At 39.0% G+C, this 27308-nt stretch overlaps 2 protein-coding genes across 3 annotated transcripts; both read left to right on the forward strand.

The window, feature by feature from the left end:
* The first annotated feature begins 1701 nt into the window (after nt 1–1701).
* edc3 (enhancer of mRNA decapping 3 homolog (S. cerevisiae)) lies at nt 1702–4955 on the forward strand. The gene is made up of 6 exons (XM_041038936.1): nt 1702–2238; nt 2334–2560; nt 2669–3007; nt 3093–3246; nt 3391–3608; nt 3736–4955. Exons 1-6 carry the CDS (start codon nt 2075–2077, stop codon nt 4068–4070), a joined length of 1437 nt encoding a protein of 478 aa, XP_040894870.1. The 5' UTR covers nt 1702–2074; the 3' UTR covers nt 4071–4955.
* Nucleotides 4956–7045: 2090 nt separating this feature from the next.
* LOC121182207 (tyrosine-protein kinase CSK-like) lies at nt 7046–20685 on the forward strand. Of its 2 annotated transcripts, XM_041038591.1 has the most exons (14): nt 7058–7191; nt 7352–7502; nt 12776–12871; nt 12963–13076; nt 13257–13369; nt 15628–15847; nt 17124–17217; nt 17340–17405; nt 17611–17710; nt 17800–17890; nt 17982–18055; nt 18815–19010; nt 19116–19202; nt 19440–20490. In XM_041038591.1, the coding sequence occupies exons 3-14, from the start codon at nt 12857–12859 to the stop codon at nt 19623–19625; spliced, it is 1356 nt and encodes a 451-aa protein (XP_040894525.1). In that variant the 5' UTR covers nt 7058–7191; nt 7352–7502; nt 12776–12856; the 3' UTR covers nt 19626–20490. The 2 variants fall into 2 exon arrangements, with proteins under 2 accessions (XP_040894524.1, XP_040894525.1); XM_041038590.1 differs by having other exon boundaries at nt 7046–7502; nt 19440–20685.
* Nucleotides 20686–27308: the final 6623 nt, after the last annotated feature.

Genomic DNA, 27308 nt, shown 5'->3' on the forward strand with positions numbered 1-27308 from the left:
TTGTCTAAAAGTACTTTCACCTCGGGCAGCTTTAGCCCCTGGAGATGGAGGAAAGGACTGCAGAGCACCTTCAGGCGCCAGATGAGACAATGACTGCCACCTCCTTAGACCTGGGTCATTCCTTCTGAAGCCACCAGTGCTGCCTGGTGTGCTGGAGAACATACAGTACATCAGCTACCCCGATCTGAAAATTAATATTACTGTGTCTCTGTTGCTTAAATCTGTGTGAATTTTCCTCTCACCTTGTGCTGACTTTGGACAGAAATCCTGACCCAGAGACAGTTGCCATACCACACCATGCTGAGGTCTAAGAAAGGAAAACACACATTTTAAAACAACTGCACTTTGATTAACTTGTTCTAGTACAAAAAGAGCATATCTGGGTCTTACCTGGGATGTAAAACGAGATTTGCTGTCCCACATGTCGAGGTCCATGAGAGAAAATGGACTTGAACTTCTGCATGAGTGTCTAAACATCTTGGAGTGTCTTCCTAAATTCAAGCTATCACTTCCCTTTGTATGGGAGAGGCTGCAGTCCTCATCTCCCCACGTCTGCCACAGTGACAAGGATAGATTTTCACACAAAGGTGGCAGCTTGGGGTGTGTGGCTATTGTTGGATCATGTGTCTTGATTTTTCCAGTTGCTTGGTGGTAAATAACTAGCTTTAACACTGTGTAGTTATTACAGAGTGTATGTCAGCTGCAAAACGGTTTGATTCTAGATTCAATCAGTATACCTGTCTCCACATCTAAATACAAGTACAGTGGAGTCCAAAGGTCTAAGAACACTTTACTTTTGGACCCCCCAATGGCTCATGAAAGTGAATCACAATTTATGGCTAAAGCAAATTTCTGGAGTCTGCACTGAATGACACATACGGTACCTTACTGCAGAAACACTGTCCTGTCCACTGACAATGCCCACCTGCTCTGCTTTTAAGCCCTACACAGATTTAATTACAAGCTGTTCAGCTATAGCCCTTGAACTGGGTATCCATGGCAACCTGTGTACACAGGACACAGTTGGGTGGGTGTGTCATGTGCTAACACTTCTGGGATAGTATCCACATGATCTCACTCGGTCTGCTGACTGGCTGTTTGTTGACAGGAGTTGTTAAGAACATCTCCCAAACAGTAATCATGATACACATAGCTTTCCTCAGATTAATTACTCATGACAGTGAATGCGTCATAATTTTTTATGATTGTCTTTAGGGACAGAAAAAGAGAGAGAAAACAAGCTTGATGTGATTATGTTCTTAGATAGGTGTTTTTAATGGATTTTATTTTAGCTCCAAGTTTTAAGAAAGCATGTGATGAGTTGTTAGATAGTATCGTGGCTGTAAGCTTGCTAATACTCTACAGATCAGTGTGAAATATTGCATGCAACTGGCTAAATCCAAAGTTGTTTCTTCGCATAAGCAAGTCTGACCATTATTAAGAAGTACTGCTCTAACTTTAAAAAATATTGCACGTGAGTAATCCTCATATTTCCATATTATATCCGTTACATATGACTCAGTGTTTGTAATAGAACAAAACAATAGCAGAAGCTGAAGCTTTTGATTATCTAATCCATTTGTCAGATTTCGCTAATTTACATGTAGGTAAAAATTTCAGGGTTGATTATACAACAAGGGTAAGCTCTTATTGTGAAACATGCCGTCTCCCGGAAGCCGGAAGTAGTAATCCAGACGCTAAGAGCGAAAGGCTTAGGCCATACGAGAAGCTAACAAGCTAACAGTTTGAGAGAAAGATTTTTCCTTTCAGCACTTAACTTTACAATTTCTTCATTTGTGTTTTGAGAAGTTTTCTTCGCATTAAATCCCAAAGGGTACTTTAACCTCAGGCCTTTAATCAAACCCAACATTTGCGTCTAATTTAGCTGGATAACAGGCCTACGTTAACGCTAGTCGGTTAGCATAACTATCGTTAACATCGAGCAGTTAATATTTCTGATGTCCGATTGTCGGAAAGTTAGCTTATCGATCTAACAGAAAGGTTGTGGTTAGTACTAATCTGCTCTGATAAGAATTGTTAGATTAAAAGTTCGGTTCTGCAACATTGTGAGGACATGGCTGCGGATTGGTTGGGTAGTTTGGTGTCAATTAACTGTGGACCAACACTGGGAGTCTATCAAGGAGAGGTATCGTCTGTGGACCAGTCCAGCCAAACTATCTCTTTAAGACAACCTTTCCATAATGGGGTCAAGTGCCCTGTTCCTGAGGTCACATTCAGGTAACACTCAGAACCAGATTGTTTGCCCTCTCGGTGTTTTTTCCCATATTGATCTGATTCACAATTACGGTTAATTTTTCTATTTTTTCCTGCAGTGCCATTGACATAAAGGAACTCAAGATTCTAGATATCAGAAATGGCAATGTTAGGATCAGCTCCTCTGCATCTACAAAGGTAAGCAGTGCTCCAGTTGCAGTCCCAAAGGGTGACCCCAGGTCTGTGGAGAAGCTAAACTCTCCTCAGCACTGCTCTAAAAGCTATGGAGAGCGTCATCTGGATGTTCCTGGCCAGCCTAAAGGATTCCGTCGAAGACACAACTCCTGTAAGTCTAATGTTGTACAGTTGAATGCACAGTTCAATCAGAGTAAAACAAAATATTACTGCTGATTTCTGTGGCATAGATATTAACTATGTATTTACTCTCGATCAGGGTCATCAAGTAGCCGAGGGGCAAACCAAGTGACACCAAAAAAGAACGGGGTGAAGAATGGTCAGATGAAGCACAGAGATGATGAGTGTTTTGGCGATGGTGTGGATGATGGCCTGGACACAGACTTTGATTTTGAAGGAAACTTGGCTCTTTTTGACAAAGCAGCAGTTTTCTCAGAGATTGACATATCAGAGCGCCGTAACGGTGCAAGGTCACGTGGGACGCCACAAGAGCAGACGCCTTTACGGTACCGGCATGATGAGAACATCCTGGAGGCCAAACCTGTTGTATACAGACAGATTACTGTACCACAGCCTGGGGTCAAAGAATACTGCACTGGTAAGTGTTTCACATTGTGATGAAACAAATGGTAGAGAGGGCAAATGATCTTAAGTTACATACACGTGTCCTTTATTCCCTGCAGACTCTGGGCTTGTTGTACCTAGTATATCTTATGAGCTACACAAGCGTCTCTTGTCGGTCGCTGAGCGTCATGGTCTTTCATTGGAGCGAAGACTGGAAATGACTGGAGTGTGTGCCAGTCAGATGGCACTTACATTGCTCGGTGGGCCAAATAGGTAAGCATGTAGTGATGGTTCAGACAAACATGTTAAATATTCAAACAATGTTACCAAAAACAAAATATAGGTATCCAGCAATACATATTACATGTGATCATGGTCATAGTAACATCTTAGATTTTCTGATTATGTGTCTTCTAGATTCACTCCAAAAAATTTACATCAGCGTCCCACAGTGGCTCTGCTGTGTGGCCCTCATGTTCAGGGGGCTCAGGGCATCAGCTGTGGTCGTCACCTGGCGAATCATGAAGTGGAGGTCATCCTGTTTCTGCCCAATTTTGTCAAGATGCTCGACTCTGTCACCAGCGAGCTCACGCTCTTCAACAAAACTGGGGGCAAACAGGTGTCAAGTATCAGAGGTGGGAATATTTTCCTCTTGTTATTGATTTTTACCTTCTGTTTTTGCAGTGAGTGACTTTTTTTTGCTGTCATAGTTGGTCAAGCAATGCCTTGAGAGTTTTCCAATTTTTCTCTCTGACTCTATAGACCTTCCAGACACCCCCGTGGACCTAATCATTAACTGCCTGGACTGTCATGAGAACACGTTCCTGATGGATCAGCCTTGGTACCGAGCAGCTGCAGACTGGGCTAACCAGAACCGAGCCCCGGTACTCAGCTTAGACCCTCCTGTTAGTGGCCAGGGTCAGGCAGTTGAGGCCAAGTGGTCCCTCTCTCTTTGCCTCCCGCTTCCCCTGGGTGAGGGAGCTGGCAGGGTTTACCTGTGTGACATAGGTGTTCCTCGCCAGGTGTTCCAGGAAGTGGGAATCAAGTACCATTCTCCGTTTGGGTGCAAATTTGTCATCCCCCTGCACTCTGCATAGTGGGACTAATGTTCAACATGACAGATTGTGTAAACCTTCCACCATCCTTGACCATTTGGGTTTGGGCGCCTTATATTAGAAAGCTTCAGCTGTTTTTCAGTTCATCCCTTAAGTTTCTAACTCATCAACGTGTGGAAGGGGCATTTCCCTCACACTGAAGGACCACTGTTTGGTACATTAGTTCTACAAGGACTAAAAGCAAATGGCTGGACAAGGAAACAGCTTTCAGATCTTCGTTTAAAAAATAGATGCCATGAAAATGAAAGGCTTCAGCAATTATGGAGATACCATTGTATTTACATGAAATTACAAGATATTTTGAAGATAGGTTATTCAAAAAATACCGCGTTCAGTAAATTGAATAGGACAATCTCTCACTTAAAATGGAAAATTTCAATCTCATTGAAATCTAACATCATTCCAAAGCCATGTTGCTAATAAATAGAGATCTACCATAGAATACATGTGAATACAATGCATTTACATTAATCTCGATGCGATGACAGAAATCCCATTTACATTAGTGTTTATAATTGCTAATGACTCTGCCTACAGCTTTCCATATTTTGCAGCATTCACTAAATGTTGTCTCAGGATTTATTAGGATAAACGTTTATTTAACAATGAGAAATTTCATCGGAGAAAAATGTGGAATATTTGTCATTGTAATACTGTGTTTTCAGACTAAAGCAGTGTTGAATGGGGCAGCTACTGGAGAGATTCCAGATACCAGCAGTTTTGTTTGTCTGTGGTAATTTAGGCTGTTTTGATAAGGGCTCAGAAAAGATGAGACAGATGATGTGAAACTGAGAAATCTTGCCTTTTAGTGATGATTTCATGGAAGACGTTTGTTGATTTAATTTGGGTAAAACTGTATCAGCTGAAGGGCCGTACCAGTGTATTTTTCCTTTCCTCAACTACAAATCATTTATATTTAACATTTCTACTGATCATTTTTGAATGCAGGCTATATCATTTTTAATGTGTTTTGTTCTTCAGCTCCATATAGTTATTGCTTTCCATTCATTACTGTACTGTATAAAAATCATCGGCCTCTAAAACTCAGTTATATTGTGTAATACTCCGCAGTGAACATCTAGTCCTCTGTTAGTTTGTGTCACTGTTGTATTATCGTTGTGTGGTAATGCAGTTGAAACACAAATCGCTTGCAGAAGTTTTCACTGCATTTCACTAACAAGAATTAATTAATGTAGACTTGATTTTGGGTTGCTAACACATTTTGAGCATGTTTGAGGAGAATGCTTATTTTCATATTGTACAGAAATGAATAGAAGCCAGTGGCTGTCTGGAGCAATAGACAAAATACATCAACATTTCTAAAACACAGCATACATTGTTTGCAAATGATTAGCTGTAATGTTAAAATCTAAGTGATTTGTGATAAATGGGCTTAAAACCACTGCTATGATCCCTTAAGTTTAAAACCAAGTGATCATGCGAGTTTTAACCTTTCAGGTTAGAATGTCAGTTTTTTGATGAGCCTTGTGTTGGCTGACAAGACAGTTAGCCATTTCTAAAGTATAAATACTGTGTGTGGGATTCAAATGCCTTTTTGGGGTGAATTGTCCTGATCTGAACAAAAAAATGATCAGGACGCACCATCCTGCACTGAGTACCTTCTGTGTACCATTTGGATTGGGCCTTTGTGATGAGAAATTGTTGAGGAAGTTGTTTTTCAGTTTGAGTTTGACCTGCAGTATGCCTGTTTTATGTATTCGACCATCACTGCTATTGGCCGTAAAACTAAATAACAGACTGTGAAATATTCAGTTAATTTAAGAGACTAGCTGCTGCGTTTGTGCTGCTTATTGAGGCCTTGATAGAGGGACCTGTAATGCCAGATCTTTTCAGCAATGAAAGTCAACCCCTTTGATGGTTCTTTAACACATTCATTTGATATTTGACGTTTCCAGAATTGGGACCGTGTAAAGTTAACACACCTTTATTGGACATTGGCAGCTTGCACACATCAGCATTTGCTAAATTCTGAGGTGAGTCCTGTAACATTGGGATCAGTGTAGTCTTGCAGAAGCTGAATTCAAATGCAGCACAAGGAGTTTACAAATCTTACTCTTTGGTGCATGGTGTTTGGTGTGGTATTATGACTAGTTAACATCTCAGGAGGATTTTAAAAAAATGCTTGCCTAATTGTTCTTTGTGTTCTCTGTGCACACTAGTCTGCACCGGACTTGTGCGCTGATTCAGTGAAAATAAGTGTCATGCACAGATGTTTTGTCCTTTCTCCAACATTCCTCCAGCCTGATGTGTTATGTCACATCTGTTGAGACAAGTCTGGCTTGGAAACATCAGCCAGTGTTACTGAGTTTTGTTTTTCTGTGGCCGCCAGGGGGCCATAACCCCACATGTTTCGGTGGCTCTTCCTTATTCTGCTGTAATGGCAGCTTTATTTCCTCAATGAGTGGTGTTATTTCTTGACGAAATGTGAACAGCCGGAGAGCGTGTGGTGATCTGGCTTTTTGACAGGAAAGCACCTGTCTGACAGTCAAACTGTTTAAAAGCAGATTATGCTTCCTCAGATTGATTAAATAAGTTTACGTGTTTCAAATTCTCTGACCTGCAGTGGAGGTTTAGTCTATGCAGGGTCAGTTTTCAGTTCGGCAAAACGGCATTAAATAACCAGTGGGAGGTTTTGTCTAGACAGGATAACAGTTTCCTGCTTGGACCGAAGTTCAGTGTCAAGGTTCTTGTGCAAAAATACTGTGCAGTTCTCTTGTGTCATATCTGCAGATTGAAACAATTAAAAAAAATCACCACTTCGTGTAGGACTTTTTTTTTTTTTTTTTTTTTTTTTTTTTGCAAACATTGACTCGAAGATGATCAAATTCCTTAACCAACTTCACAGAAAACGGATTCAGCGATTGCCTATTTTTAGGCAGGCGAGTTTATCATTAACGCGCATGTGCACTGCAAAACCAAGGTGGGGCAAAAAACTTGAATGTTTCTGACGGGGAGAAAGGAGCCCGAAGTAGACTGAAATAAGTTTGAACGGGGTATAATTCATCGCCGCAGTTTTTGGCCTGTTTAGTTTTTTTCCTGACCCACTTCTTCCGCAGAGGGACAGTCGACACTGCGGCGATAAGTTTGTAGAAAAATATTTTTTTTTCTATATATATAAGGCTGCTTTTCCAAATTATGCTGACAGGAGACGCAGCGGCAACAGTCTTGGCTGGTTTTATTGAGGTACTTTTGGACTGCTGAAGTTTCGGGTCACCTGAGACATTTTTTCACTTCCTCTTCAGGACTTCGTGTGTTTTGCGCCTCGCTATCATCTGTGGGTTATTTATTTGGTGAATGGGAATTTAGCCGCAGTCGCTCAGATGAAAAACGACATCGGGAAGTAGCCGAATCACCTGTTATTGACTGAAATCTTTCGTTTTTGCCTGCAAACAGGTAAGATTTTTATTTTCAATTGTGGCCTTGCCTTGTAAATACAGTGAAGCTGTCGCACTGTGGCTGCCTGCTTGTCTCCTTCACTTTGTGTTCATGTACAATGACTAACAGCTGTGATGAACTTCTCAGAATGCTCTGGGTTTTGGAGGCTGCAGGTGTTAAGTGACAAGGACACTATAATCACGAGTTTACCTTTTATACACTGAATGCAGCGCAGAGTGCTTCACAGTAAAACAAAAATAGGCTTAATAAATATGTGATTTCACGATGGTGGTGGCCTTATTAACATCCTTTTCCTCTAACTAGAGCCACTTCCTCTAGCTTCCCGGGGTGCAGCAGCTGCATCGTGCAGCTCTCCACATTGCTCTGTCACAACATGGTTGATAATGGTACCGATAATGATCACTATATTTAGCTGACTAAAGATGCTGCGCATTCATTAGAGCTGTCACAGAGCCCTGGGTTCTTCTGTCGGTCATTAGAAGCTGGCCTTTTTAAGTTGGCTGCATCATAGAAATATGTGACTTGCTGAGTGTCCTTATTAAATTGTAACGCCTGTCAGCTTGATACTGCCTCCGCTCATTCAATTTGTCATTCTCAGGAAACAATTAATCAAAAATTTTTGGAAAAGTCACCAGTGCACTAAAAGCAAGTGCCAAACAGAACACAAAAGCTAACTGAAAGCTATATTTGTCAAAGAGAGGAACTGAGGACCTCTTGGGTCTGTTTCGGAGTGATGCCCCTCCAGCTGAGCCAGGAATTCCCTCAAAGGTCAGATACTTTCTGAAGAAGTCTGAAGCCAGTCCGGTGCTGGCACAGCACTCTGGGCCTTTTTTATGCCGAGGATTCTTCTTTTAGAGTGTGACAAAACTGTGAAGAGGGATTAAGCTGGTGAGGCAAGATGAAGAGAGTTTATGAAACCACAGCAAAGTGTAACTGTTACCCTGTAACGTGTCATGCATGGCTGCATCAGCAGAGCAGCGTTGCACTGCATTGTGTGCAAAGCACCGCAGCAAGGAAGTGTGTGTCCACTGCTCAGGCATGACAGCTTTGCCTTGCGCAATGTTTTTTTTTTTTTTTTTTTTTTAATATCGTCGCTTGGTAAACTTATCATTCATCCTCAGTGTCACAGGTGTTAAGACCTTCATTGTGTTGTTTGAACTTTGGGTATCATTAAAATGCAAAGTTTACTGTAATTTCTGGATGCCAAATTAAAAAGGTACCTCCCCTAACTAACAATTATTGATTTTTAACATCCCGTTGCTCTGAAAAGGAGCTTGGTTTGCAGTGTTACGTATTATGTTTATTTATGATAAACAGGGTGCAATTTTGGACTCTGTATGAGCCTCACAGGCAAACCTGCCAGTCATTAAAGTCATACAATGATGGCTTGTACTGCAGGGCCTACCCCTAGTTTCGTACTTCCTCTCTTAGATCCTACAGTTGTTTCCGTGAGCAGTGCTGCACCATCAGAATCCAGCTGTTTTCCCAGAGGCAGAGGTGATTTCCTCCTCTGAGGAGAACATCTGTAGGCTGTCAGGCCCAACTGGGTGAACTGTTGACATGTGCTCCTTCAGTCTCCCTCTCTGTGTTTCTCCTTTTTCACCACTATGTATTTGTGTTTGTGTACTTGACACTTGACACCTCAGTGGATATAGACATTCTCCATTTGGCTCTGCCACCCTGCTGCTATAATAGTGATGATAACAGGTCAGCAGCATCAAAGCAGCTGCAGAGCATCCTGAGGCTGGGGGGTCAGGATGAGGGGCGGATCATCCTGGCATCATCCTGGCCCCCCCTGCTGCACATGGAGGAGGAGGAGCACAGAGCTTCAGTAACACAGACATAATGCTCATTGTGAAATTCTTACTACAGAAAATCCAGTGGTGGAGGAAATATTCAAATGCTTTCCTTAAGTAAAAATGCCAGTACATTAATGCAGGATTTTTTTTAGTTGAAAATAAAAGTCCTGCATTCAAAACACTTCCTTAAGTAAAAGTACAAAAGTATTATCTACAAAATATACTTCAAGTATCAAAAGTAAAAGTCCCCTGTGACTGATATATTTGACATCACTGGATTGTTAACACTGATGCATCAGTACTCAAACAATGTTTTACTGTTTACATATCGAGGTTAAGCTAGTTGTAACTAGGGAAATGCCTCTTTGGTGGAGCTGCTGATAACTCACACATCTGAAATGTGACAAGGAGTCCCATCTACATAGTTTTTTTTTGTAAGGGGTCACAAACCAAAAAGGATTGGAGCCTCTGATTTAATCTTTAATGAAACATTTAGTTTTTAAATAATTATTATGTTTTTTTATGTTAAATGTTGATATGAAATGTAAATACAAACTAGAGCTGTCAGATAAGTGTAGTTTTTGAGAAATTCTTCCAGAGCACCCCTCGTCCACCTCACTTCACTGTATCTTAGCAGTTTGTGAAAAACGTAGCATTATCAGCATTTTCACCTCAGATTTTGTCTGCAGATAGACGAGGGAGTGGCAGACTTAAACAAGGCCGAAGAAGATCTACATTCCTGTCCTGTCTTGCTTTGTGCAGTCAGGCTACCACTGATTTGTACAGTTCAGATTATGACTTACTTGCATAAGACAAGACTCAGATGTTGATCAACCAGTCTGGTTCGAACAATAGTATTGTTAGGGATGTCAAGAATTAGCAAAATTGAGTTTGTGCTCTTTTCTGACTCCATTCAGGCTCAGTCTGTCACTCAGTTAGCCTTTTTCCTGTTTCAGAAACCAATGTCATGCATCACTTCTCCTGTAGCAGACAGTATCTCTCAATCGGATGTAGTAATTCACTGCTTGCAATCATTGTTATGCTGTTGTTGGGCCTGATGCAGCTTAAACTGTGTTTTAGGTCGCTTTCACACGATACTAAAATTGACAGTAGACACAAGTTGATTGTACTTGCAGAATAAAATGTGAAGAACAGTTCGTATTTTCAGACCTGCAGGAAGGAAGCATTGCTGCCCTTAAAGCTACTCACTTGATAGACTGATGGTGATGGACCTTTCAATGAGACAGGGGTCATTGGAAGCCCAGGGGTCAGTAGAAACTCGACAAACTCACAATGACAGCCTTGTGTGCGTCCTGAAAAGAGCAAGCTGTGGTTCCACATAGAGCTCTCTGGAAATGGCAATGTGACTCTATGACAGACTGAGTTCTGTCCCTTTCAGTTAGCTGCTGGTGGCCTGCTGCTGAGATGCATTCACTGTCCCAAAAGAGATGAATTAAAAAGTGCTGTTGTGTGTCAGTGCCTTGGCCCCACTGATCCATTCCTCACTTAGTGAGATCACTCTTCTCCGTCACCAAGGACTTTGCCCAGACATATTCTGTTGCAATAAAAAATTCTTATAGCTTTACTATTTTCAGAGCATCACAAGTATGATTTCCTGCTTCAAGTTATAACTCTTACAGAGATGGACCATATTTGTGGTTTATATTTATTAAATAAAAGATTAAATTAGATTAAATTACAAGGAGTTTTTAGCTAGCTTGGCTCTAGGGATGGCAATGTCCTTTGGTCCAAGACTGTGGTTGGGGATGACTAAAATTGTAAGAATTGATCCTCTGGGCACCAAAATTTCATGACAATACATGATGTGATAGTTGTTGAGATATTTCATTCTGAACCAAATTACTGAGCCAACCGACAGGCCGACATTGCCATTCCTAGAGCCACACATTGCTAACATGGTTGAAGTAGTTTTTCCACACAAAGTGCATATTTACGTTTTTCCTGACTTCTTTCTAATAATTCCTTGTTTGCCTGTGTAAAACACTGGGGAGTCTTAGCATCCCAGACCTCTAAAAAGCATTTAAACATAACAATTTGAGAACAGAATATCACTTTGGTTGAACAGCTTGTGACTCAGTCATTTTAAACCCCTTTTACGAGAGGTCTCTGAGAGAGGTATGTTTTTTTTTTTGAATGTGACACAAGCTAAAAGTATTTTGGTGCATCCAATGAACTGTTTGGCTTTCTTTACAGTAATTGTTACAGCCTCACAAAGCTGCAGTGTGGCTGTAGAATGTCAAATCGTAATGCAGAAAAGATGAGTTGGTATGTACAGCAGCAAAGTGGTGGTGTTTCCTGGGTTGATGGGCGTGGGAAATGTGTCCAGATAGTTTTGTCCCTCGATACAGAAAGACAGCTGCAGTACTCCATAGGGGACGACATCCGCCTCATCCCCATCATACACAGTGATGACAGTCCTCTCTGGGACGCATGGGGTTTTTTTGTCTCACATGTGGTGTCTGTAAAGAGGCAGGTTATTTATTCAAATGTGTGACATAGAAGAAATGCCAGGTTTTGTCTGCAAGAGAAGAAACATGCATTTAAAAAGAAGTGTTTTTTTTCTAAGATCCACATCCTGTTGATCTGGGCTCTTGTACAGGAAGCTAACTGCATAGTGATGGACATGTCAGAGGATATGACCTCATGTAAAGTGACAGATCTATCAAAGTCAGGATTTTCCCTAACCAGGCCTTTGTCATCTTTCAATGGGAACTGAGACAGGAAAACGTTATCCATAGGTCATCATTTCATCATGACACCTGTGGACTGATTTGTTGTAGATATATCATGGAAACACTAGCCTGGATGACTAAGGTTACTCTCACAGTGACTGCCTTACTGACGTAAAGAAATTCTGGGCTGGATGAATCCCTTGGGCCTGGTCAGATCTCACCACAAGTTTGCATTCCAGCATTGAAGAGGGCTATCTTGATTCCTACAAGGCAGAGTCATTGGGGCTTAGAACCAGTGTGTGTCCATTTTAGGTCAAAATGGACAGTGTTGCCATATGAAATACAAAGCAAAAAGTTTTATTCCTCTTTTCAATCAGCTATAATACTGTTCCAAAATGAACATTACAGTGTATTTGTCTTTTTGTGTTATAACTTCATCTCTCAACCCACTGGAAGCTAGTTTTCATGCACATGCTGTTGTTCTACGTCATGGAAACATTCTGCCCCAGTTGTGAAAGTGTGATTAAAAAAAGAAGACTTGTTAGTTCTGCTTTCTGTATGAGTGAGTTATTTTTACTGACACTGTCTGGTGTTGTGCTACTCTAGTGCATTCTGATAGTTTACTTGTTTGCTATGAATTTTCATGCACCCTTGCACAGTGAAACCCCAGATTCACTGTCTTCCTGAGAATTTCTTAGTGGTTAAGTGAACACCTTTGAAGCTTTGTTGCAGATTCGTCATACTTTAAGTTTGAAGTAAATTCTATTTTTCTTCATAGGTACTGTACGTGTGTGTGTTTACCAGCTCTAATGGTAGAAGCTAGAAAACCTCACCTGTGAGAGGATCGAACCACCTCACCATGACAGAGGTCCAGGTAAGACAAACAGGGGTGCGTGTCAAAACATGGATACATAAACATAAATTTAATTTGTTTACTAATTAGTGACCTACCAATGTTCCCATAGACTCCATGGCCACAGGGCACAGAGTGTGTGGCCAGGTACAGCTTCAAAGGCACATCAGAGCAGGACCTGCCCTTTAACAAAGGAGATGTTTTGACTATCATTGTCGTCACAAAGGTAACGTTTCACATGCCACACTTCTGCCCTATATTCCTGTAGAGATAGAGTTTTGCTTTTTAGTTTTCTTGCAACATGTGGATTTGACACTGACACCTGTTGTCAGTATGAATATGAGAACACAAGGAATGACTTAAATGTTATGTTACTTACTCCACATAAATACATTTTGTGTTTCAGGATCCAAACTGGTACAAAGCTAAAAATTCTGCAGGTCGTGAGGGAACAATCCCAGCCAACTATGTTCAGAAGAGGGAAGGTGTGAAATCTGGTGGCAAGCTGAGTCTAATGCCGTGAGTACACAGATTATTATGACTTTTTCATTTCTGAGGACCAATGTAATCGCTCACTTTCAAAGCAAACAGGGTTAGTTTTATGTATTTACTGTCTGTATCTGAAAGGTGGCCACCACGTCAGCTTTCCGTGGTGTCTGCAGCGATGGCTAAAATAGTTCGACTTTACCCTCTTCCTATGGCCGTGTGGTTGCTGAAGGCAGATGGCCTATTTGTCGTGGCAATGACGCTGAGTTATGTGAATGGAGACCACAGTTGGGTCGGGCTGTGTTGTAATTGCAGTGCACTTGTGTCTGTTTCCAGCTCAGCTTTGCTTGAACTCTGCATAGTTTCCTGTTGTTTGTTTTCTGTCAGACTGAAGTAATCTCAAAAATCTCTCTAAACATGTGCACATGTGTATGAGTTATAGTGCACTTGATCACAAAACTACATCTTGCAAGGTCTCATTAAAGCAAACCTACATAATCCAACAACAACCAGTGACAAAAAAAAGCATAAAGAAGAAAATATGAAACATAATATATAAAAAATGGCCATCAAGAAGACATAACAGCCCTACTGGGGCTTCACTTTGTCTAATCTACCCATCATTCACCACTAATCATCAGTTGTACGTGTATGTATGTTCGTTAGCTTATGATGTCTCATATCTTATGTGGCTGAGCATCTGTTCTCTTTCTTGCCTTTTGACAAGTACACATAAAAATAGTGTTAAAAGAACAGACAAGTCAAGGTACATCAGTTTACCTTCTCATATAAGATGCAGTTCTCACTGTTGTAATTGATCTGAGAGCAAAACAGTAAAGGGGATCTGTGCGCCTCTGAGAGGAGGCAGTATTATGTCCATAAAATTACAAAACTGAGAAGGAAAACTGCTGCAGCAAACCTTTTCCTACAACTGAGGGGGAAGCTGCTTCTATTTCAGGGACAAAAAGCTTTTGTCTCAGCTTTCCAACAAGATTTTGTGTGTGATATTTAAATGCAACTTTCTCATGGAGCCAGATGCAAATGAATTTACAGTACATTCTGTGACTCTCAGTAATAAAACACATACCACAGTGGATATGCAAAATACTGTAATCTATACCTCTTATTGATAACAGTATTTATTCTGTTTGCATTAAGGACCTATTTAAGGTAAATATTAACGTCATGAAGTGAATTAAACAAGGAAATATTAAACTTTCTCAAAGGCTAAAGGAAAATAATCAGGAGCACGCCTCATTGACTGGCAGGATTTTTTTGCTCACCCCTGCTTTTACATAATGATTAATATCTCTTAAAACAGAATCATCCTTTCCAGTGCCAACAAAGGATAATATTTTAAAAACAGGAAAAGACAAAATGTGTCAAAGGGTTTTATGAAGCTTTTATGAATATGAAGGGACAGTGTTCTTTATGGTCTAAATTCATCAGGTCGCTGCAAAACTAAAAACTGACATGGATCAATGATACGAGCTGAACCAGATTTATGTGGAAAAAAGAAAATAAAACTTTCAGCTGATTACTGATGAGTGATTCCGGGATTTTTGACAAGCAGGACACCTTCTTCAAAACAAAACATCATCTCCTGCAAACTGTCAACACATATGATCAACAAAGTCATGAGCAAACCCACCCTGGTGGGGGAACGTAAATATATTATTAAGGCTCATAAAGTCTGATTCCCTCAACTTACTGAACAAGATTTAAAACGGTCATCAGTGGGCAGTTGGAAAAAGGACACACAATAAGCTTACAAAAACAATTATTCCACAGAAAATAGGTTAAATTTTGACTGGCTACAGCCAACTGTGTCCAGAAGAGGGAAGGTCTGTTCTTAGTGCGAGAGAGCATCAACTACAGCCACTGTGTCAGCAGTGATGGCAAGGTTTACAGGCCACAATTGTTTAATAGATACATGATATCAAAATAAAAATCTTATCAAAAATACAAACCACTGAACTATTACTCAGATACCCACAAAGTATGTACAGAAAACATTCATTCGAAATAAAACAACACAGAAAATTTTCTAAAATGAACTAATAATAAATGTGTAAGATGTTTTGTAATGAATGAATCAGACAGAAAGACATCATCAAAAAGGATCCAAGTAGATTTTTGTGTTGCATTTTCACAACATCCTTTTTTATATTTTTTCAATTCACTGTGATAGGATTAGTTGTGGTGATCGAGTTGTGGTGGTCAATTATTATTGTTATTATTATTTTTAATTTGTTGGATTAATGATACCTGTCTTGCCCTTCCACTCGCAGATGGTTTCACGGGAAGATAACACGGGATCGGGCCGAGCAGTTGCTTAACCCACCTGAAACAGGCCTGTTTTTAGTGCGAGAGAGCACCAACTTCCCTGGCGACTACACCCTATGTGTGAGCTGTGATGGCAAGGTGGAGCACTACCGCATCATTTACCACAACGGCAAGCTCACTATTGATGAGGAGGTCTATTTTGAAAACCTCATGCAGCTGGTTGAGGTAAGACCAAAAATTAGGTTGGTTTTGTCTTATAAATAAAACATGGTGCTTCTAGTATTTCCCTGGTGCTATATTGAGCATTAGTCTGTTGTTTTAGAGTCCCTGTGTCTCTCTGCTACCTCATAGACCACATACAGTTCCTGGAACAAATAATGAACAGGAAGTGTCAAAGAGGAAGAGTTAACTGTATGCTGAGGTTTAGAGCTCTAACCTCAAAAAAAAAAAAAAAAAACACCAGGCTTTTACTTGAAAATTACTCCTTTTCCTGTGTTAAATACGTATTTTGTACAGCAGCATACTGTATATTCTACAGAGTAAAATAGATGTGAAAGTTCAGTATATAAGGAAACACCTTGTCAGTAAGCCATTTTGTTATTTCTCATTTGACCAGACAGCCCTCTGTTGGCCATTGTACAGCCCAGCTCACTGAGTTTTACTGCTTCTAAACTGTAATGCTGGTGGAGTTTTTTGTTATGTGTATTTTTATGGCTGCAGTGTTATTTTTAAGAAAGTTGATACAGTTGTATGTTTCAGTTTTCTCTACAATAACACCAGTACAACAGAACACAGTGAACCCAGAAGAACAGTTAACATGGTGAAGTATATCTAAGCCGACAAAACAATCTAAAGGAAAGTACACAAATGAAATAAATTACAAAGAAAAAAAGAGACAGAACAAAAGCCACAGTGCTACCCAGTAGTCAGTCTAGACCATAGGTGTCAAACCTGTTCCACAAAGGGCCGTGTGGCTGCAGGTTTTTGTTCCAACCAATCAAGAACACACAGTTTGACCAATCAACTGTCTGAAGACTGAGATCAGTTGATTAAATGAGTCAAGTCTGGTGTGCTGCTGCTGCTTGGTTGGAACAAAAACCTGCAGCCACACCGGCCCTTTGTGGAACAGGTTTGACACCTCTGGTCTAGACCAATCCTCTAAGAGAGGTCTAATGAATACTGAGAGTAATCATTTCAGGTTGGTCAAAGTGGACTTCTTCCAGAAAAGCAATGATGGGGGAACAAATTTCCCTAAAATCCTTAACTTTGTCTCTCAGAGCAGACCTAAGCGTGTGGGGTACCCACACGCTTAGGTCTGCTCTAAGCGTGTGGGGTACCCATCAAGTCATTAAACCAGTACTGTACTGAAGGTGGTTGTGTTTGTTTTCCTGTGCTCAGTAAGATATTCTTTGATAATATAAGGCCATGAGAATTGACACTGTTGCGCACCCGCAAAGGGTGTTAGTAGTGTTAGTTTTAATTTTTCTTCTTTTCCATCTAGCACTACACCAAAGATGCAGATGGCCTGTGCACCAGACTAATCAAGCCAAAGCTGGAGGAGGGGACAGTGGCTGCTCAGGATGAATTTTCCAGGAGTAAGGCTCAGTTTGTCAGTCTTTTACAGTTCATGACATTGCAGACTTTTTTTTTTATGAGAGACATGTATGGTCCTGTTATGTCTCAGCTGTGTGTTGTTGTCTCTTTAAATGGCCAACAGGTGGCTGGTCAATGAACAGAAAGGACCTCAAACTGCAGCAGGTTATTGGAAAAGGAGAGTTTGGAGGCAAGTTCACATTTAAACTTTGGCTAAATTTACACTGTATCGTACAAGTGACCCAGTTTTATTTTATTGCTTAGATGTGGCAGATATCAGACATGTATGATAAACAATTACTAATGAAATTTTCATATTCATGAAGATTGGTAATTTAGTGCAGTGTTCCCTGATTGTTTACCTAATAGTGTGTTATTGTTTGTGATTGTTCCAGATGTTATGGTTGGAGACTACAGAGGGACTAAAGTAGCTGTGAAGTGCATAAAAAATGATGCTACAGCACAGGCTTTTATTGCTGAGGCTTCTGTCATGACGTAAGGGTCACAAATTTTTTTTTTTTTTTTTTTAAAGAAACACAAATAAACCCAAAATAACATGTCTGTGTGCTCCTCTCCTCCCTCAGGCAACTACGGCATGATAACCTGGTGCAGCTGCTTGGAGTGATTGTAGAGGAAAATGGGAGTCTGTTTATAGTTACTGAGTACATGGCCAAGGTAGGTGGCTGACTGACTAACTAATCATTTGTCAACATCCAGAACATAGTTATGAACATGTCACATATTTGTTTGTTTATTTGTTTTTCAGGGCTGTTTGGTTGACTACTTACGTTCCAGAGGCCGGACAGTACTTGGTGGAGACGCTCTCCTTAATTTTGCACTGTGCGTATTTCTGCATTTGTCTGAAACTTGCTTGATGAGCAGGTGGCGGATTTGATCTTTTCTTTTTATCTTTTGGCTCATGCACATAATCACAGAGAGGATGTGATACTCTGGTGACTGTAGAAGAATGCATATGTGTGGTGGGGTGCATATTGCAACAGAACATGAAACAAAATTAGTATTAGTATTACACTTTCTGATTGGAGAATTTGTCTGAATCTACAGAGCAGTCTTTTGCATGAAGTTTGAGCTTTTAACTGGCTAGTTTTTTTTCTCATTTAGATCTTAAAATATTTATTAATCACTGATATGGTTCAATTACTTTCTTACTAAAGCTGAAAACTGGATTTACCCTTGCCCACGCAAATTAGACTTGCGTGTTGACCTACCTCAAAAATGAGGCATTATTGCCAAATGAGAAGGACATGCTAACTCTCAGTTTCAGACAGTTACATACATCAACAGTTGGTGGTCATAGTGCAGTGTAAAAGGCAGTAGTTCATCAGTAAACAAGGAGAAAATGAATAGAAATTAGCTTCACTAATGGTTTGTGAAGTTGGAAATACATTCAGTTTGTCAGGTGAATGTGAAATGCTAAACTATGTTTTTTAAAAGAATACTCTGCACTCTACCTTTTAAGATCTCAATATGTTGTAGTATCATCAGAAAATGTGTTGAGCACATACTTGAGCCAAGGATTTAGAGTTTAAAAGGAAACATCTGTCAGTTTTTTAACTGTTCTTTGCTGTTCCTGTACAGAGATGTCTGTGAAGCCATGGCGTACCTGGAGGCAAATAACTTTGTCCACCGAGACTTAGCAGCCCGAAATGTTCTTGTCTCAGAAGACAACATCGCCAAAGTCAGTGACTTTGGGCTGACCAAGGAGGCCTCTTCCACTCAGGACACTGCTAAGCTGCCTGTGAAGTGGACATCGCCAGAGGCCCTCAGAGAAAAGGTACACTTTTATTTAAAAGGACTGTTGACCAGGCTGAGTAGTGTGCTTTTCCATGAGTACCTGCCACATGGTGAAACAAACTTCTGTTTTTCTCTTAATTGCTAGAAATTTTCCACCAAATCAGACGTTTGGAGCTACGGCATTTTGCTTTGGGAGATTTACTCTTTTGGACGAGTGCCATATCCAAGAATTGTAAGTATCAATATCATATTTTATAGGTATACAGAAAACATTCATGAGAAATTAAATGAGGTTACTGTAAGATTTAAAGCAGAAAACGTTTTTGATTTTAAGCAAAAAAATTTCTGGATCTTCTGTGTTCTTTGCAAATTGTGTGACACAGAAGTTTCACACTACTTAATCAAAGTAAGTTGCATTTTCTGCTGTCAGTGAAACACTTTCTACCAGCAACTTTACTCTTTTCTGTAGCCGTTAAAAGACGTAGTGCCTAGAGTGGAGAAGGGATACAAAATGGACTGTCCAGATGGCTGTCCTGAAGTGGTGTATAACATCATGAAACAGTGCTGGAACCTGGATCCTGGTGCTCGACCAAGCTTTCAGATGCTGAAGGAGTGGCTACAACATATCAGCCAAGGGATGGGAAGAAAACAGTGAGAGATCTGGCAGAATGGAAGTGAAAATTGACTTTCATCACTTTGACGACTTTGACGACTTGGACCATATCTGGGGACTAAAAAAATTGATTTTCATGGACTATATTTTTTGGCAAAGTTCACAACAAATACGCTTTTCATCAACTCATCAATTATGACCGTCAAAATGTAGGTTTCATTGTGTCCCAGGTTGTGCAAACTGCAGTGACTCTTAGTTACTGGCTCCGTCGCCTTAATTATTAAGTCTTCCTGCACTCTGTTATCAAGAGTGAATGATTAACTGTCATATCGAGGAGTGCTGCCTCAGAGCCACAATCCTTTGACCTGTATTTTATATCTTTTATGTCCTTTGAATTGATATCCTTGGTGGCATCATTTCACTTGTGAAATGCCATGAACTTGTGAGCATCATTTGACTAAGATGACTGAATCTATGGTATCTGTTTAACTCACTGCATCATTGTTATTATTTTTACCGTTTCCAGGTACATGTTTTTTGCATAAACTGGTGAATGTTGAATCTTTTTGTTAAAAGGATTAAGTTAAAATGTCTATAATCATGCAGCTTTATTTGTTCATGGTGAAATAATTTTTAATATGCCTACTTTTGGATCCCTCTTTATGTCAAAAAAAGAAGCACAAGTTTGTAAAAATGTCACATTTACTACTGATATAACGGCAACCATTCAGCTCAGTCATGTAGTCATGATTTCCATGTGCAGAATTTTCCATCTAACAAAAAAAAATATTTTGCAAATCCTTGGATTTAACCAAATTATCTGGATTTTGTATGTAATGAGAAAAAGAGAATGTTAATAAGTTTACTGTGCTGCCATTTTCAACAATAAAACTAATTTGTTTTTAAATTTGAAACTGAAATTGAATTTTATTTTTCATACTTTTCTATAAAAGTTGCCTAAAGTAAAATTGTAGTTTATCCTCAATAAGTGTGTGAAAGCGGAGTGTAATATTACTCAGATATTCTTGCAATTGGTACCAGAATAATGTTGAGAAATTTTTGCACTGTACTTGCTCTGTGTGTGTGTGTGTGTGTGTGTGTGTGTGTGTGTGTGTGTGTGTGTGTGTGTGTGTGTGTGTGTGAGACAAAACATAACTGGAGATTTTGCTGAGTAATTGTAATCTTCATATTGTAACACGGTTATAATGGCCATATATATATATATATATATATATATATATATATATATATATATATATATATATATATATATATATATAGTTTGTATTATCCAGATTCAGACTGACCCACTGCACCATTGCAGTATTGGTATTTGTGGAAAAAAAATAGTTGTTCTGTTGGTTGTGTTGTTGCTCTGTAGTGCCTGAGAGCAAAGGAAAAACAAAGTAAAATTCCTTCTTTGTATGCATAAATTTGGCATACAAATTTACCTGTTCTGTGTTGGACCCCCATTCAGACATTACTGCTGCTTTATGAGGGCAGTCACCGCAGGTCCCTCCTACCACTTAACCCATTAGTCCCTTCCAATCAGAGTCCAGTTTGAGCTGCGCAAAAAATCAGTCGCACCTGTTGCCCGTGCGTTAATCAAACCCATGTGACCGGGGAGGAGAGGGCTCAGCCAATAGCAGGGCAAAATTTTATGTCGTGCGGCTTATAAGGCATCGGGGTGATGCTGACTCGAGTCTCCCGTGGAATACCTCAGTAACGTTCTGCTCTGTCCAAGCTCTTTTTCTGGTAAGTGGATTGACCTGAAGTTGTTACCTGTATATTGTCATTGTACTTTCTGGTGTACAGTGAAAGCTATGGCTGAGAGCAGAGAGACGATTCAGACCTGGCAGCATGAGTTGAGTCGCGTGTTGTGTTGTCAGGCTTAATTGTGGGTAGTTGTTGGTGTGGATGGCCCTGGGGTCGGTTTAGGGTGTGCGTTCAGCAGGGTGGGGCCTAGGTAGGCCCTCAGCTGCACCTTGAAGTGTTGCTGAATGTTTAAATTTCCAGTTTTAATATCCAAAGTCTGTGTGTGGGTGGGTTCCTTCTCTGCAGGAAGGATGAGCTGCTCCAGAAGATCATCAGAGGGTAAGAGAAAGTACATAAGGACGGTTCAGAAAATCATTCCTACAGTTTGCAATAAAACTTTACAACAGCTCACCTCTGTGTGACAGATGAATACTTAAGCACAACTTAACTGTGAGTTCACTGTTACAACTAAGTGTATATAACTATACACTTCTGCACAACTGTACATATCACCATTAGAGAACCATGGCTCTATTTATTATAAATGTACACACTGCACACCTGACAGGTTATATTTCTACAACACTGTATATATTATTGTCCTCCCTGTTTTTATTTAATTTTACTTTTTTAATTATTATTTTTCTTTTCATATACACATATATTTTTTTCACTCTTTATGCTTATATATCTTGTTGCACTATATTTTGTAGAGTTGCTAAGTGCTGCCAGTTAGCTGTCAACATGTCCTTTCCTTTCTTTTCTTTTTTTTTACTTGCTGCTGTAACATAACTTCCCTCTGAGGGATGAATAAAGTATATCTATCTATCTAGGTAGGCCCCTTGCTGCATGTTGAGTTGTAAGATGTTTTAACTTCCAGAGTTTGACTTGCCCAGTACCTATGGCTAATGTTGACTGTGTTTCATTGTGTGTTGTGCAGGATGGAGAAGCTGCTGATCCAGAGAACCATGAGGATGCATGTTGGCTAGTACTGCTTAATGTTTCTACACTGAAGGATTCATTTGTGTACACTCCCCAGCAACTGTGCGTGTACTGCATCTAAGTAGAAAACCTGGGGGAAAAAAAACCTCAAGGACTCATCAGTCACAGTGGTCACGTGACTGTAGGCCTGCTGAAGAAGGGATGGAACCACTGTCTCAATGCTTCTGCTTCAAAAGATGGATCCTATGTCCAGCATAACATTACTAGTCGTGCAGAATGGAGGAGCTGCTCAAGAGGACCATGAGAAGATGCATGTAAGCCAGTATTGCTCAATGTTTCTGCATTGAATGATTCAGTTGTATCTTGCTGTTTGTGTGTGTTTTTTTTTTTTTTTTTTATGTGTTCCTTTGTGTCCAGCAGGTGGCTGCATCTGGCTGAGTGGGGTGCCAGCTTGGATGAGGCTGTGGCCAGTGTGGATCCCAGGTAGCCCTGTTGCAAAATCTGCTTTTGTCTTTAATGCACTTTAGATGGGGCTTAGATCAGTTCTGGGGGGGCACTGGGGTCCAACTAGGTTTGGAGTGTGCGTTTGCTATTTCTAGGCTGTTGCATCAGTATGTGGAAGCACATTATGCAGTTGTGAGCCGGACACAACTGTATATGTGCGGAAGCCCATCAGCAGGTAGTGTTGGAAGCACAGGCTGTATTGTGTAGTTTAGTATTGTCAGGCTTAGTTGTGGGTATTTGTCACTATATGGATGGCACTGAAGTCAGTGTGGGTTTAGTGTGTGTGTGAGAGTCATAGTTCATGCTTGATATAGAATAAAACCTATGCATGATGCATTAATGTCTCCTTGTTTCTTTCTGGGTGTTGCTGCTTCTGGCTGAGTGGCGATCCAACTTTGAGACCATGGGCAATGTGGAGCTCAGCTTCCAGCTTCAGCTGCAGCTGGAAGTGAGGCAAAATATTACAAATTCAACCACTGACTTGATTAGTATCCAAAACCAATGTGTTTGTGTTTTTCAGCAGGAGCGAGGAACTGAGTGAGAGGACAATTTGAGACCAGGTGAGCAAGAGCCACATTGTAGTCTTTCTACACTTATGCGTGTGCTAAATTTAAAAGCCAAAAAAGTCATTTTTTGGTAAGACCTCAAAATGTCATAAAAAACATCATACGGCCTTAAGGCGTTAAAAAAGGCCAAAAAAAGTCATTTTTTTGTATGACGTAAAAATGTCATAAAAAACTTCATACGGCCGTAAGGCGTCAAAAAAATGGCAAAAAAAGGCATTTTTTTGTAATACCCCAAAATGTCATTAAAAACGTCATACTATAGTAATGCGTCAAAAAATGGCAAAAAAAAGTCAAATTTTTGTAAGACCTCAAAATGTCATAAAAAATGTCATACGGCCGTGAGGCGTCAAAAAATGGCAAAAAAAGTCAAATTTTTGTAAGACCTCAAAATGTCATAAAAAACGTAATACTATAGTAAGGCGTCAAAAAATGCCAAAAAAAAGTCATTTTTTTTGAAGACCTCAAAATGTCATAAAAAACGTCATACGGCCGTAAGGCGTCAAAAAATGGCAAAAAAAGTCATTTTTTTTGAAGACCTCAAAATGTCATAAAAAACGTCATACTATAGTAAGGCGTCAAAAAATGCCAAAAAAAGTCATTTTTTTGTAAGACCTCAAAATGTCATAAAAAACGTCATACTATAGTAAGGCATCAAAAAATGCCAAAAAAAGTCATTTTTTTTGAAGACCTCAAAATGTCATAAAAAACGTCATACGGCCGTAAGGCGTCAAAAAATGCCAAAAAAAGTCATTTTTTTGTAAGACCTCAAAATGTCATAAAAAACGTCATACTATAGTAAGGCGTCAAAAAATGCCAAAAAAAGTCATTTTTTTTGAAGACCTCAAAATGTCATAAAAAACGTAATACTATAGTAAGGCGTCAAAAAATGCCAAAAAAAGTCATTTTTTTCGAAGACCTCAAAATGTCATAAAAAATGTCATACGGCTGTAAGGCGTCAAAAAATGGCAAAAAAAGTCATTTTTTTTGAAGACCTCAAAATGACATAAAAAACGTCATACGGCCGTAAGGCATCAAAAAATGGCAAAAAAAGTCAAATTTTTGTAAGACCTCAAAATGTCATAAAAAACGTCATACTATAGTAAGGGGTCAAAAAATGCCAAAATAAGTCATTTTTTTCGAAGACCTCAAAATGTCATAAAAAATGTCATACGGCCGTAAGGCGTCAAAAAATGGCAAAAAAAGTCAAGTTTTTGTAAGACCTCAAAATGTCATAAAAAACGTCATACTATAGTAAGGGGTCAAAAAATGGCAAAAAAAGTCAATTTTTTGTAAGACCTCAAAATGTCATAAAAAACGTCATACTATAGTAAGGCGTCAAAAAATGCCAAAAAAAGTCAAGTTTTTGTAAGACCCCAAAATGTCATAAGAAACGTCATACTATAGTAAGGCGTCAAAAAATGCCAAAAAAAGTCATTTTTTTCGAAGACCTCAAAATGTCATAAAAAATGTCATACGGCCGTAAGGCGTCAAAAAATGGCAAAAAAAGTCATTTTTTTTGAAGACCTCAAAATGACATAAAAAACGTCATACGGCCGTAAGGCATCAAAAAATGGCAAAAAAAGTCAAATTTTTGTAAGACCTCAAAATGTCATAAAAAACGTCATACTATAGTAAGGCGTCAAAAAATGCCAAAAAAAGTCATTTTTTTGTAAGACCTCAAAATGTCATAAAAAACGTAATACTATAGTAAGGCGTCAAAAAATGCCAAAAAAAGTCATTTTTTTTGAAGACCTCAAAATGTCATAAAAAACGTCATACGGCCGTAAGGCGTCAAAAAATGGCAAAAAAAGTCATTTTTTTTGAAGACCTCAAAATGACATAAAAAACGTCATACGGCCGTAAGGCGTCAAAAAATGCCAAAAAAAGTCAAATTTTTGTAAGACCTCAAAATGTCATAAAAAACGTCATACTATAGTAAGGGGTCAAAAAATGCCAAAATAAGTCATTTTTTTCGAAGACCTCAAAATGTCATAAAAAATGTCATACGGCCGTAAGGTGTCAAAAAATGGCAAAAAAAGTCAAGTTTTTGTAAGACCTCAAAATGTCATAAAAAACGTCATACTATAGTAAGGGGTCAAAAAATGGCAAAAAAAGTCAATTTTTTGTAAGACCTCAAAATGTCATAAAAAACGTCATACTATAGTAAGGCGTCAAAAAATGCCAAAAAAAGTCAAGTTTTTGTAAGACCCCAAAATGTCATAAGAAACGTCATACTATAGTAAGGCGTCAAAAAATGCCAAAAAAAGTCATTTTTTTCGAAGACCTCAAAATGTCATAAAAAATGTCATACGGCCGTAAGGCGTCAAAAAATGGCAAAAAAAGTCATTTTTTTTGAAGACCTCAAAATGACATAAAAAACGTCATACGGCCGTAAGGCGTCAAAAAATGGCAAAAAAAGTCAAATTTTTGTAAGACCTCAAAATGTCATAAAAAACGTCATACTATAGTAAGGCGTCAAAAAATGCCAAAAAAAGTCATTTTTTTGTAAGACCTCAAAATGTCATAAAAAACGTAATACTATAGTAAGGCGTCAAAAAATGCCAAAAAAAGTCATTTTTTTCGAAGACCTCAAAATGTCATAAAAAATGTCATACGGCCGTAAGGCGTCAAAAAATGGCAAAAAAAGTCATTTTTTTTGAAGACCTCAAAATGTCATAAAAAACGTCATACGGCCGTAAGGCGTCAAAAAATGGCAAAAAAAGTCATTTTTTTTGAAGACCTCAAAATGTCATAAAAAACGTCATACGGCCGTAAGGCGTCAAAAAATGGCAAAAAAAGTCATTTTTTTTGAAGACCTCAAAATGTCATAAAAAACGTCATACGGCCGTAAGGCGTCAAAAAATGCCAAAAAAAGTCATTTTTTTGTAAGACCTCAAAATGTCATAAAAAACGTCATACTATAGTAAGGCGTCAAAAAATGCCAAAAAAAGTCATTTTTTTTGAAGACCTCAAAATGTCATAAAAAACGTAATACTATAGTAAGGCGTCAAAAAATGCCAAAAAAAGTCATTTTTTTCGAAGACCTCAAAATGTCATAAAAAACGTCATACGGCCGTAAGGCGTCAAAAAATGGCAAAAAAAGTCATTTTTTTTGAAGACCTCAAAATGACATAAAAAACGTCATACGGCCGTAAGGCATCAAAAAATGGCAAAAAAAGTCATTTTTTTTGAAGACCTCAAAATGTCATAAAAAACGTCATACGGCCGTAAGGCGTCAAAAAATGCCAAAAAAAGTCATTTTTTTGTAAGACCTCAAAATGTCATAAAAAACGTCATACTATAGTAAGGCGTCAAAAAATGCCAAAAAAAGTCATTTTTTTTGAAGACCTCAAAATGTCATAAAAAATGTCATACGGCCGTAAGGCGTCAAAAAATGGCAAAAAAAGTCATTTTTTTTGAAGACCTCAAAATGACATAAAAAACGTCATACGGCCGTAAGGCATCAAAAAATGGCAAAAAAAGTCATTTTTTTGTAAGACCTCAAAATGTCATAAAAAACGTCATACTATAGTAAGGCGTCAAAAAATGCCAAAAAAAGTCATTTTTTTTGAAGACCTCAAAATGTCATAAAAAATGTCATACGGCCGTAAGGCGTCAAAAAATGGCAAAAAAAGTCATTTTTTTTGAAGACCTCAAAATGACATAAAAAACGTCATACGGCCGTAAGGCATCAAAAAATGGCAAAAAAAGTCATTTTTTTGTAAGACCTCAAAATGTCATAAAAAACGTCATACTATAGTAAGGCGTCAAAAAATGCCAAAAAAAGTCATTTTTTTTGAAGACCTCAAAATGTCATAAAAAACGTAATACTATAGTAAGGCGTCAAAAAATGCCAAAAAAAGTCATTTTTTTCGAAGACCTCAAAATGTCATAAAAAATGTCATACGGCCGTAAGGCGTCAAAAAATGGCAAAAAAAGTCATTTTTTTTGAAGACCT

This window comes from Toxotes jaculatrix, chromosome 5 (genome assembly GCF_017976425.1).
Source record: "Toxotes jaculatrix isolate fToxJac2 chromosome 5, fToxJac2.pri, whole genome shotgun sequence".
Classification (NCBI taxonomy): Eukaryota; Metazoa; Chordata; class Actinopteri; family Toxotidae; genus Toxotes; species Toxotes jaculatrix.